The sequence below is a fragment of the Pseudovirgaria hyperparasitica genome (assembly GCF_010093815.1).
Source record: "Pseudovirgaria hyperparasitica strain CBS 121739 unplaced genomic scaffold EJ05scaffold_1, whole genome shotgun sequence".
Lineage (NCBI taxonomy): Eukaryota > Fungi > Ascomycota > Dothideomycetes > Acrospermales > Acrospermaceae > Pseudovirgaria > Pseudovirgaria hyperparasitica.
The window spans coordinates 1,571,303-1,584,620 of NW_022985549.1; the positions used below are offsets into that span (position 1 = coordinate 1,571,303).

At 52.0% G+C, this 13,318-nt stretch overlaps 3 protein-coding genes across 3 annotated transcripts; 1 reads left to right on the forward strand and 2 right to left on the reverse strand.

Moving 5' to 3' along the window:
- The first annotated feature begins 5,828 nt into the window (after nt 1-5,828).
- EJ05DRAFT_471911 (uncharacterized protein) lies at nt 5,829-7,730 on the forward strand. Its single transcript, XM_033743066.1, has one exon. The coding sequence runs from the start codon at nt 5,912-5,914 to the stop codon at nt 7,232-7,234; it is 1,323 nt and encodes a 440-aa protein (XP_033605396.1). The 5' UTR covers nt 5,829-5,911; the 3' UTR covers nt 7,235-7,730.
- A 1,907-nt stretch (nt 7,731-9,637) lies between these two features.
- EJ05DRAFT_471912 (uncharacterized protein) lies at nt 9,638-10,281 on the reverse strand. The gene has a single exon (XM_033743067.1). The coding sequence runs from the start codon at nt 10,215-10,217 to the stop codon at nt 10,038-10,040; it is 180 nt and encodes a 59-aa protein (XP_033605397.1). The 5' UTR covers nt 10,218-10,281; the 3' UTR covers nt 9,638-10,037.
- A 1,407-nt stretch (nt 10,282-11,688) lies between these two features.
- EJ05DRAFT_21510 (uncharacterized protein) lies at nt 11,689-12,315 on the reverse strand. Its single transcript, XM_033739863.1, has one exon. The coding sequence runs from the start codon at nt 12,273-12,275 to the stop codon at nt 11,940-11,942; it is 336 nt and encodes a 111-aa protein (XP_033605398.1). The 5' UTR covers nt 12,276-12,315; the 3' UTR covers nt 11,689-11,939.
- Nucleotides 12,316-13,318: the final 1,003 nt, after the last annotated feature.

Below are 13,318 nucleotides of genomic sequence, written 5' to 3' on the forward strand. Positions count from 1 at the left end.
TGGTAAGCTGGGGCATCTGGTAGTGCCCGTCAATTCCGAAACCAGATGTCAAGCAAGCTTTCTTGGGCGTGTGGAAATGGTTGTTTGTATCTTGCAGGGCTCAATGCTATGATGTCCTTAGGTCCTCATGAGCCGAGCCTAGTTGAGCAAGATAAGAGGCGAATTCCTCGGAATCTGTGTTTGCGTGATCTTTTGCGCGACGTGGGGGAGCTGTCGAGCAACGATGGTACTAATACTCTTGTCCACGACGAACCGCAATAGTTTGGTCTCCAATAATGTCGTGTTCGCAGCGTGACGACCGGCGATTGAGGTTGATCCAGGCTTGACTTGCGCGTCAAAGTAACAACTAAACTAGGCTCGTTGCATATTTCCTCGGTCAGAATATCCTCTGCATCGCCCCCGAGGGACGACTCACTTGGAATTCTGCCACGCATATGGTACAATCCAATCGAGCCTCTCTCTCTCTCTCTCCTCATCGTCGTCGTCGTCGTCGTCGTTCCACAACACAACACAACACAAACATAAGCAAGACGAACCCATCCCCAAAGCGGGGTCCTGCCTCAAAAATCACCCACCCACTCACCCCGTATTCTCCCCGACCTCTCCAGTCCCCCCCAATCCCCCATCGCCCACAGGCATGCATCCCCAATCCACCCAGCACCCACGATCCTCCGTCCAGGGCGCTGCCCGCGCGCTATTAATCCGCCAGTCAGAGCCGCACGCCGACATCCAGGTCGATGGATGCGATCGGCTTGGCGGCGTCTCGGGGAAGGGGGAAGGAGGGGGGCATGCGGTTATCTGATACGCGGGAGGGGACAGGTTGGTAGGATGGGAGAGGGACACTGAATTCAGGGACGTTTTTGATCTATGCTGGCTGCAAGGTACGGGATTCATTGGGCGTGTGCTGTATGTGTGTGTGTGCGTGTGCGTTTGTCTATGTATGTATGAGTGGGGGTTGGGGGATGGGTCATGTTGGCCGGGGGGGGAGCGGACGGTGTGGGCAAAGCAAGAGGTTATGTGCAGCGATCGGACCGACCGTTTGACGCAGTGAATTGAAAGCTACAGGATGATTCGTATGAAGGTGTTCCAATGTCGGGAGTAGTAATATATTTTAGGATGGATTCTTGAGATCAACAGATTTCACACCTGAGCTTTGGTACTATTATTGTACGGTGCATGGTTTGTTTGACATGATTGTATCGGGCTTAGCGCCTTCTAGGCGAGAAAGTTCACCCCCGTGATGCCAACCTGGACCCGGTATAAGAGAGATTTATAAGCTTTATGTCAAACGGCACTAAGGCCTAAACTAGCTAGCCTCACGCCAAGCCACACAATCGTAGACCTCCAGGTCTGGACGTCTGCAGCTCGTACGAAACAATCGACCGATATACATGAGAGGTTTTCGAACGGCTACAATCCTACGGGCGTTCTTTTCGCACACAACAGCCAGAACCAGCGACGATAACGGCCGAGTGACATGCAAAGCAGTCTGATGGCACCGTCTCCATCATTAACCCCCCCAAAAAAAAGGTGGAGAAATCTTATAATAAGCAAGAAAAAAATGAACTGATTCTCAGTGGGGCCTTCATTATCCATGTCTCGGGAAAGAGAAGAATAGGGCAAAGGGGCCTAGATGGGTAAAAGGCTTCTTTTCAAGGCTAGCCATAGAGTGGATGCTCTTAGAACTCTTAATTCGTAGCGCTAATTATTAAGAATGGATACACGTAGAAATCTTCTCTGGCCCCAGTCCCGCCCGATTACTCGGAGATCTCCCGGAGCAGGGCGTGGAATGGTACGCTTAGTGGAGTAGAATAATGGGGTATCGATGGCGTCTAAAGGCTAGCTCATTTTTAGTTGAGTTGCTATCGCTCAGTAGTCATTGAGAGATGATTGTTTTGATAGATTGTCGTCGTATATTTCGGTCGGAGTCGTCGTTAGTAGCGTTGCTGGTTCCCTGTGCTTTTACTTTAGTGCAATGCGGGAGAACGATCGTGGAAGGCACGTCGAAGCCTGCGACGTCGACAGGGCCAGAGCGCCCGACTAGGAGGGAGCATCCAAATTGACCTCCTCTTTCTTTTTCACCCGAATCGCGGTCCAGATAATACCTTTCGACCAGGGCAAACGTCAAGCATCGGGTCACTGATCTGCACCTGGGAATCTCTTAGCTCGTAGATAGATGATAGGACAGCCACCTGTTTTCCCGCTCTCGTCAACCCGGTTTCGGGCATTTCGGCGCGCTTGCCCGCCATCACTGCTACACCCCATGAACTGCCATGGGTTCGTTGCATCAGCCGCCAGGCTGATAGTCTGAAAGTCTGTATATGTGTGAAGTGCGCAGTCTGGTGTCAAGACTGTTGCCCATGCCTCAAGGATCCGCAACAATGCAGAGTTTCGTGGAGCTTCAATTCTCCGCTGCAGGAGACACAGCGTTCCTCTGTACGATGACCTGGAGCAAACACACCCAAGGAGACCAAACTGACAGTCGCACTACTTGGCTTGTCAGGCATGATTATTGACCGGTCCAGGAGACTGTAAAGGATTGAGACGCGGCGGCGTCTCGACTTTCAAGACATCTCCCCACTTTCTGATACGTCAACTGGTTGGTAATAGTACCTACTGAACACGAGATGTCGTGATTGTGGCTTGGTAAAACGAGTCCGTTGTGACTACTGTCCCTTGTACATAAAGTCACGGCATATCCAACAGTACATATCCAGATCGCACAAGATGTGGACAGTCGTGACTCTCTTGTCTGGAGTCAGCCGCACGAGATGAGCAGACAACTTGACGATTGAAGCAAGCGGCAGGTGGCAGGGGGCCAGCAACATGCATACATAGCAATTGTAGCACAAAGTTCGACGGACAAAAGCAAACAAACCCCTGAGAGACCGTCAGACAGACCTTTGCTCCGGGATTGTGAGGATAGTTGCAGAGCAAAGAGAGTTAGTATGAGGAGGCGTGCGTGCAGTGTGTGGTCGTTAAGGTACCCCAGGATCGTCAGCGTGGCTTGTGGACTCCCAAAGGGTAATAAGGAGACCCCCCCGGACCCCCCGACCCCCCACACCGAAGCCCATTCTCAGCCAGTGACAGCGGTTGTGCAGGCGACCTCAGCCACTGCACAATTGCGATCCCGATGCGGTGGTGATTGGCTGCTTTGTGAACGCCTGGCCTGTCCTGCTGGCATGCATGTGCAAATTCCCCAAAAGCATTGCCCCAGACTCCCTGCGCTGCACCTGCACCGCCTGTATCACCACCAGCAAAATAAACGAAGCCATCTCCGTGACAGATTCCATTTCCAGGCCGAATGACAATCTGCGGGGAAATCAGTGGCGCTGCACCCATCCACCATCCACCAGACACGGAGAGATAGGCGGACTCTCGAGCTCTTGACGGACCTTGGCTGTGCATGAACGAAATGAGGAGCGATCATCCTAGGGTTTGAAGGAATGACTGTCTTTGATATTTCTCCGCACAATCATGAATGACAGGATCCCCGCCTCACAAGCAGGCTTAGTGATGACCGTTGAAACAGTTGCCATGTAAGCGAAGAAGGGAGGGTCAGAATGGCCCAGTGAGATGGACATGGATCGAACAAGGTACGTTTGTAACTGCACCCAGCTGGGGCCTTGGTAACAGATGAGAGAGATGGGAAGTTGGACGAGACAAAAAGACGTGTGCATTAATTGCCCTTGGAAGACTTGGAACAAGTGATGGATTTCGCTGGAACACAGGAACGATCACGCTGGAACCCCGGATTCGCAAGCTGCATACCCTCCTCCCCCCTGGCCATTAGATTGAATGCTATAATCCCTTATCTCTCCCTTGAACGGGTACTCGTGTGTGTGGTGCTGCCTATCTATGAGGCAACAAACACCTGACTGCCCTGCCATCATCCGTCGACAGGCTGGGCCCATCCATCTGACCAGCGATTCAGGACGATGACAGAAAATTTGTGAGACAAATCAATACTTTGCACAAGCTCTTGTGGTCACCTCCCGACGACTTGCAGGCCTCATTCATTTACTCACGGCACGTTCCTGACGAGGCTCATCTCCTCTTGCTCCAGTTATCTAGCATTCTTCGGTAAAGGACGACTTAGACTTGCCGAGGGCGGATTACGCCCGACGTATCTGCGATCTCTCTCGGTCATGCCGTTGGTAGCTTACAGGTAAAACTCCACAAAACTATCCGTCCTTTTGATTTTGTGGACCGTGTAGACTTGCACACACTTGTCATTGTAGGTAGGTAGCAGTTGCAGCGAACGATGATAGATGGCGAATTCATTCGCTCATACTGCACAATGGAGATAGAGCACGTGGGCCAGAAGTCGCAGCATCACAAGTGTACCGTGGTAGCAATTCTGGGTAGTCTGTCCATCTATGCGCAGTGACAAGTGACTTTCACCATCTCTACGCGTTCCTGGACCAAATCCGGCCATTTCCACGAGTCGAACGCATATCCACTGTGCCAAGAATGCTCCGGAGTGTATAGGGACATAGGGACGCTACGCTACGACAAGCGAAGAGAAGCAAAAGAGTATTATTGAGCATTGTAGGCGAACAGAGTGCCTTGCTTCACCCCTACAGACGGATCTGTGGCATAACATTCGCATCGACAAGCCGACCAAGGAAGGACCTTGCCCGGGTGCTTTTTGTGGACAGACAGCCTCATCGGCCTCACCTCATCCCCAGAGCAGGGCACGTCAGCGTCAGCGTTACGCCGTGAAACAGCTGGAGATCCTGTTCCCCGGACCCCATCTTTGGCCCTACCGCACGCCTCGCATCGCGGTCACAATCATCCCTGATACGCTCAACCAGTGTGACGCTGACGACGACGGGAGATATTCCTGTTCGTCAGCTCAAGTTGGTCACCGGTAGCCGTCTCAGCTGTGTGTGTGTGTGTGTGTGTGTGTGCTGGAGCTGGTGCAGCAAGCGGACGATATCGCAGTGAGAGGAGAGCATATTGTTTTTTTTTTCTTTCTTCAACTTGTTGGTGGGGTCACAGCGCAAGGACAGGCACGCCACTGGACGGCAGATTCCCCACGTTCCTGCGCTGCGTCAGCCAACAAACCAGCAGCAGCCTGAGAGCCCTTCACCACCATCATCCTTTCTCTCCCTCCCAATCTCTCTTACTCTCTCCACACCGATCCATCCAGCTAGTCTTTCAGTCCAGGATCCGACATCTGAACGGGCGCGACCAAGGCTCAAAAGGTTTAGACCGTGAAAGAAAAGAAGAAAAGAAATAAGAGAGAGAGAGAGCGAAGAACAGAGCAACAGTCAGAAGAAGCCAGCGAGTCGTGAGGAGGGAGGCAGCCACTCCTGCCCGCCCACTCAGCCCACGCTGCTACTTTTGTGCCCACGCTGCCAATCTGCCACTCTGCCGCTGCCACCATCGCCGTCCAGCGTCCAGCGTCCAGCGTCCAGCGTCCAGCCCTCTCTCCTCCCCCCCTCCCCCCTGCAGTCCGCCGACCTTCTCTCCATCCCTCTATCCATTCATTCATTCCTTCCACTCACCACATACCCCCCTCCCCCCCCCTCTCACAACCATCATCATCATCACAATCAACCCCGGCCGATAAAGCCTCCACGTCTGGCAGAGCTGGCCTGCACCATCCTACACCCCAACAACCCAACACCCTAACACCCTAACACCCTACTTTTTCGCACCCTACGCCCGCCCAGCTGCAACACCCCCAGCGCCCCAAGCCCCCCAAGCCCGCAAAGCACCCCCCTCCCCCCCCCAAAAAAAAGGTCCCCAGGCCCCCAGGCTCTCTTTCCCACGCGCCCTCCGGTCCTCCCACACTTCTTCTCCGGCTTTCACTCGTCTCTACTTAATCCGTCAACCCGCCCCCGATCTATCTTCTTACACCTCTTTGGTGCTCTCAGAGTCCACACGTCACAAAAAGATTCACATGCAACACTCAACGTCTGCCGCCCCCTTCGGCAATCTCCTCCACCACCACTCAGATCCTCATACCCGCGATCCTACTACTTCTACCTCTCACCACCCGTCGCACCCTTCGTCTGATCATCAATCTCCACTTCCATCCAACAATCAGAACATGGCCACGGCCACTGTGAGTCTCATGGCTCCCATGCTTCAGGCTGCTCAGAACACCCAAGACGACAACCGTCAGGACCTTCCTCGACCATACAAATGCCCGCTGTGCGATAAGGCCTTCCACCGCCTAGAACACCAAACCAGACACATTCGCACTCATACTGGGGAGAAGCCACATGCATGCCAGTTTCCCGGATGCACCAAGCGCTTCAGCAGGTCGGACGAACTTACCCGTCACTCGAGAATTCACAACAATCCGAACTCCAGAAGAGGCAATAAGCAACACCAGGCTGCCCAGGCAGCAGCAGCAGCAGCAGCCGCCAATACTGGGATCATGGATAATGGCTTTGGTAGTCAGGCACACATGATGCCACCGCCCAAATCGATTTCACGTTCGGCACCGAACTCGAACTTGGCATCGCCCAACGTCTCCCCACCGCACTCGTTCCAAAGTTATACCTCGATGCCAGCCGGTCTGGCCGGACTATCACAATTCAGACAGGCTGGTGCCAGCAGTCACATCAACATACTGGCGGATGCCGCCTCCAGAGTCGAGCGTGAGAACTACCAACATGGCCCTCAGCCAAACCGACACCTCAACACCCATCCACATCAATATCATCCTTATGGTGGCTCGTCCCATAGCAGCAGTCCTCGTCTGCCTGGTCTGCAAGCATATGCCTACTCATCACACTCTCAGCCCATGTCTCGTTCTCATTCGCATGAAGACGACGATCCATATGCCCACCGAATGACCAAGAAGTCGAGGCCTGGTTCTCCTCTCTCCACCGCACCTCCATCTCCAACCTTCTCTCACGATTCCTACTCGCCTACGCCAGACCATACGCCTCTTGCAACACCAGCGCACTCACCTCGCATTCGACCTTACCAGATGCATGATGTACAATTACCCCATCTCCGCAAGCTTACACTCCATAACCACACCCCAGCACTCGCACCTATGGAGCCGTCTACGCACACGGAGCAGCCATACGTCCCTGTGCAAAGCTCTGGACTTCGCATCAACGACATCATCTCGAGAAGTGACGGAGCGCAACGAAAGCTGCCCGTACCGCAAATGCCTAAAGTGGCTATTCACGACATCCTGAATGGGCCTAGCGTCGCTTCTGGCAACTCTTCTACTACTGGCTCAATGGCCGGTAACGACCTCTAGGATCGCTATTAAAGAGGTCCTCTCCAGTAACGATTCTCTTGACTACGAAACGGCCGCCCTTGGGACTCAATATAGACGGAGCGCATAACCCCATAAATCAGTTTAATCACCAACTCGACCCTTGTATCACTCACCCCTCTCATGATCCTTTTTTTCCACTCAACCCCATAGATCTGCTGTTGTTGCTATTTTCACTTTTCCATACCCATCCCCGCTTTTTACCCTGGGTCGCGTATGAACGCAGAGCCTAGTCTTGTTAAGTTCTCGGCAGAGTTTCGGCGCACATTCGGGCGCAGCACACAAGCATATGTCACGCTGCAGATACTGGGATGGCTAGCATTGAATGTTTCAGGACAAATACGCAAGTGGCAATGGCGTTCGCGATAGACATTGGTATCGAGGTATGGCGTTATCAAACAGTTGCAATTCCGCGAGCAAGCAAGCACAGTCTAGCACTAGCAACCCTATAATTTACAAAGCACATGCACACACACACACACACACACACACACACACACACACACACCTCTCAACGGCCACTATCCAAAACTTGTGATACGAGCTAGTCGGTAGATCAGTGATGAAACAAAGTTTGGATGTGATCTTCATCCCGTGACGGAACCCCGTCTCCGAACACGTTACCAATCCGCAGTGAAATAGTCAAAAGAGCCGTCGTTTCGCTACGTTTCCCTTGGCTAGCACCCGTTAGCCACAACCGTTACCGTTGAAAATGATGGACGGCAGAGAGACAGACGCGGAACGGCCTCGGCGTCGCCGTTTTTTTCTTTGGTTTCTAGACGAACTTTGGACAACCCGTTTCTTTGGTTCGCTTTCGAGCATGTGCGTATCGTATGTATGTGTGTGTGTGTGTGCGCGTGAAGTATTGTCATGTGCATGGTGGTCTCGGGTAGGTAGGTAGGTATATCGTGGCATTGCAGGCGTATATAACGGCATGACACCGTATTCACACAGTACGTACAAACCTTGACGTGTTTCATAGTTTCGTATCTTCTTCATACTGTGCAGTACGCTACGCTACATTTCAATCCTGTATGCGCTCATAGCGTGTTGCTATGCTATGGGATGGGATGGCTTGCTATGGTCTACCATGTATACGCAGCACGGAGTACACAATCCCCAATCCCCAATCCCACTCCTCTTCCTTCTCCGCCCTCCCATCCCATCCCATCCATCCTATCCCGCAGGATTGGGGAAAAGGGGTAGTGAACTACCCAAACCAAAGCCCGGGGTAATAATCACGTACAGTATGTACAGTACCAACCAAACCTCTCCAACCAGGCAAACTGCAAGGAAGGTTATCCATTACCCTTTTCCTTCCCCGGATTTGGCGTTTTTCCCTTTTCTTTTTTTTCTCCTGTTGATTATTGTTGCAGAATTACGGAGTTGCTCGGGTTGTGTGCGTGCGTTGCGTGTGCGTGTGCCGGACGGGGTTTGGGTGTTTTAGGGAGGGGGTCGGGGGGAGATTTATTTTAGTGGGGGATGGGGGAATTGGGGGGATTGGGGTTAATAGTGCATGTGCTTTTGGGGTATGGCAGGCACTGGGCAGGGAGGGAGGGAGGGAGGGAGATGGATAGGACGGGTTGTGCTTGTTGCGTGTTATAATAGTATGTGTTTTGTTGATGCTTGTATGTCTGTTTATGTATACTTGTATGTATGTATGTCATACGTATAACAACATAATGAGAGCAGAGAAAGAGCCAAAAAAAAGAATGTATTTTTATTCTTATCCCTCCATTATTGCATTGCATTGCATTGCATTTTGGGGGAAGGCATAGATTGTGCTCAGCATGTGATGAATTGGCGCGCACTGATGTCTTAGCCAGGGGTAGCTAGGTACCTACCCTAAGTACTTATGCTGCTATATGAGACGTCACTGGACCCTGTGTGTGGTTGGCATGTGCTGCCTACTTACCTCCACCTACATACCTACCTACCTATAGTACACACCCCTGCTTGCTTTTCCCTATCTGTCCTCAAGGTTTGCAGGGTACAGGCAAAGACTTTCCTTTCTTGAACAACGATTTGAATCCCTGGCAAACGCATTAAATTCCCCCCTATTTTTACATGGCTGGTGATTATGTTTCTGTAGGTGTGGTGGGTTTTTGATCTTTTGCGTGGAGGTGGAGAGGCCGTCGTCCCCCAATCCATGTATATGTCCTGCCTTCGTCTTGCTCATCTGCTCTGCTCATGCTTGTCTGGTCTTTTTTCTGGGGGGGTGGGTGGGTACATGAGTCACGGATGACGAAAGAGACTGACTGTCAATTTGTGTGTTCGGCCTCCTTCAGTTCTCCGAAGACTTGGTTTGACTCATATTGCTCACCGGTACGAGGCAGACACGACACCACACCACACCGCACTGCACTGCACTGCGCTGCTTTCGTACGTACATGATGAGATTGGGCAAAGACAAAAGCAGGCAGCATGCCAAGCCTGGGTGGAGGCGAACATTGCTCAAATGCGATACATATCCTCGCCTCGTCTCGTCTCATCTCGTCTGGTTGCGTCGTGGCTCGTCTCGCACAGACCCCCCGCCTCCAAATACACCAGTAGAAAAATAATGGTGCCTCAACAAACAAACAAAAACCAAGGTGTGTGTCTGTGTCAAATAGTCAAGACTACGTATTCTCGCATGCCGATCCCCAGAGCTAGCCACTAGCTGCGGAGAATCTCGTTGAATGGCGAGATGCGGCGGTAGATCTGGTGCGAAGTTTGGTTTAGTCAACTGCATGCAAATGCATCTGGAAGCGAGGCCTCGCATCCGCGCCTGTCGTGTTACGACGCGTCAACGGGCATCCTCAAGGGTGGAAGAGAGGGAGGGGGCTAAGACACCCAGATGTAGGGCGTGCGAATGATCAGCGTGGAAAGAGAAAGGTGGTGTGGAATGCGGAGTGTGGAATGTGGAGTATGGACAATGGAATGTGGGATTGTGCTCTGCCATCAGAGGGACTTTCGTGTAGGACATCACGGTGGTGGTGGTATATTTGTCGTGGCGGTTATGACACCATTTTCAATGCGGTGCCCAGGGATAGAGCTTGCTTATCAGTCGATCGTGTACGTGTTGTAGGCCTACCTTCCCAACTCCATAACACAATGCAAACGCATTACGTTGTGGTGGTGGTTGCGCGATTAGCTGCAAGGATGCAGTGCAGAGTGTTTCGTTGTCGCAATCCTCTCCAGATTTCGCGACAGCGAATCTCAACAATGCGGAGTAGGTCCCGCTCCGATGAACCGCCGGACTTGTTCCAGAATTGCAGTCGTCTGCGGCAAAGCATCTAGGTGGTAAAACAGCTGGAGCCGCCCGTTGAGCTGGGCCAAATAGGATTCCCCTGTGAACGCCTCGCTATAAGCCGATAAGCCGGGTATTGGCGAGGCATTGGCGAGGTGTTGGCGAGGCATTTGCGAGATAAAGATGACCTCGGGAGCTGGATATATCATAGGCACAGTCCTTCTGACTCTCCTCTCAGGCTCACACAGGTCGAAGCCGAGCTCGTGCCGACAGATAAGGATAATCTTAGACTTTTCGGTTCGCAACGGCCGAGAGAGGGACGGGAACGGCCTCTTTTCTTGGCTCCGTTGCGGAGAGGATCGGGTTGCATTCTCACACTAATTAAAACGCATACGTATATCCAAAGGCCAAGGCTGCTAAGAATGGTTGGCTGGTTTCTGTTGAGATACTTTTGATTCCGAAGAATGGGCCGCCAGTCTCTGGTGCTGTGCTAGGTAGTAGGGGCTATAAGGGGTATGGTTGGGGTAGGGTCTGATATACGAATGTATGTGACCGTACAGTACGATATTACCGTGCTCATCGTGCAGTTGAACCCATCTGCCAGTTATACTGCTCTGGGACCTGTCCGCATATGCAGTGCATCGCCGAGAGCTCAGCGGTCGCAGAAGAAAAATGTTTTCGTTCACCGCTACTTCTCTCAGACTTTGACCCTGGAAGAATCGTCATACAAGTCTGTGGCTGGCTGACTATAGCCCACAACAACAGGGAAGAAAGATGTGGGTGGATAGGACAGGGTTAACGATCTACGCTACGATCAGCCTAGCAAGCAAGGAGGTCAATACCGCGCTTACCGCTACGGCTAGCTTGTATTGTATTGCGTGCTGCCAAATTTTCAGATGTGCCACCTATTGTCGTGAACACCATGATGATGCTGTATGCAAGCCTACTTGCCATCTCGTCAAGCACATCTCTTTTGCTTCGACGAGCCCTGGAATCGGCTGAAGATTGTATTATTGATTTTTGTGGCGTCGTGCTGTGGAGTTGTTAGTTGTGCCGAATGCACCTCAACCCTGGCCTGGTGCTGGAATAACACTGGGACCAACACAGAGTCAGTGTTTCGAACATTCCACGGGTGGATATTCTCCATTGTTTGAGACTAGCTTTTGAGAGCCTTGTGAACAGCAAAAAGTTCGCAAAGCCCCACACCCCAAGATACAGAGCCCGTGACGAGGAATAATTCAGCAATAGTGCAATCTGGCAATACTTGACGTCACCTCCAGAAAGCGGTCTCTTGCAGGTGCGCAGACAACAGCATAATGGCGCAGCGCTTATATGCGAACTTCCACGCGATTGATGGTGAATGATGACAAACGCCAATAATGGCTTCAGGATGCATGGAAACACGAGGTTCTAGATGTTTTCAAAGGATTGATGACATGAGGCGGAGATGATAGGAGATCACTGGCGGGGTAGTCCTATCACGCTATGAGGATGCACTTTCCGCATCCAGCACTGTGCCATTCCTCTTCGAGAGACTCGTGGACGAGTCTGACTCTGCACGCCATTCAATCTGGGGTACATATGTACATACCCGAGGGCCTTCGGGAACCGGGCAAGGGAAGTGGAAACGGAATTGGGAGTCGGGACTGGGCGTAGACTTAGCGATGGTGAGGGCAGGGCGTTGAACTCACGGTACAAACTAGCATTCACAGTCATTAATCGAAAGAAGCCTTGAGACCATAAGGTTGATGAGATAAAAACAGGTACCCACGCGCCACAATGCGCAGCGCACATTGGACGCCCTATTTTAGGCCTAGGGAACAACTACACGAACGCAGTCTGAATGCTGAATGGGCTGGCCCGATAGCGGACAAACGGATCCTTCGACAAACGACATAACCTGATGCCAATGAATGCTTCACGACAATGTCATTAACCAAGACGATCTGTTTCAGGATAGATACCTTGTCGCCCCATAGAAAAACATTGACACCAGAGTCAACACCATGGATCGACAAAGACGTACCGAATCGGTGAGAGACTTTGTCTTATCGCTGCCATCACCGCCCAGCAATATACACTAAGACTGGTCCGGGTCGCATGTAGCTCTGTGACTGGCCACAGATTGCATGTCATCTGGGGCCCGCCGTTGCTCCTTTTTCGGATTTGCCTAATGAGTGCAGCCGGCACAGTCACAGGCAGACACACTCCTCAGCAAGTCGGACCGCATGACGAAGGGGGTATTGTGTGATGATTGAAGTATTTGAGTAGAATGGCCTGATAGCGGTACCATGGCATGATAGGCATATCTCGGATCCCACACATATGCACTGTATAGCAGCATTAGCTTATCGTGGAGAGCAGATGCGAGAGCGACACTAACCTCGTGTTACGGATGCGGAGACCCCGGACTGTCTTGCTCCAGACTCAGCTAAGTTAGCTGCCTTGCATAGTGTGCCTTGGGCGTGATGGGGGAAATCTGGGGGGAGGGGGGTATCTAAGGGGGCCCCCACTCCATCACCATCTTGGCTGCATCGTCTTATGCTTGTTACCGCCAGCTATTGGGGCTGATCTTATGCACTCCGAACCACCCATTCGACGCCACCACCAATTGTCCATAGCTCCAACAATACATTCACCTGAGCACCTCCTGCACCTTCTTCATCACTGGTCCATTCTGGCAAGCCTGCCACGTTGACTTATTCTTTGCTGCTGCTACCTTGCCCGGGATTCGGCCCTTGTGTGTTCTAGGTTTCATTACTTCATTCCGGTTTGCTCACATAAGGTAATTGCTAATTTGGGAAAAATCGTAGCCTTGCCCGCGTAGTCCATTCATT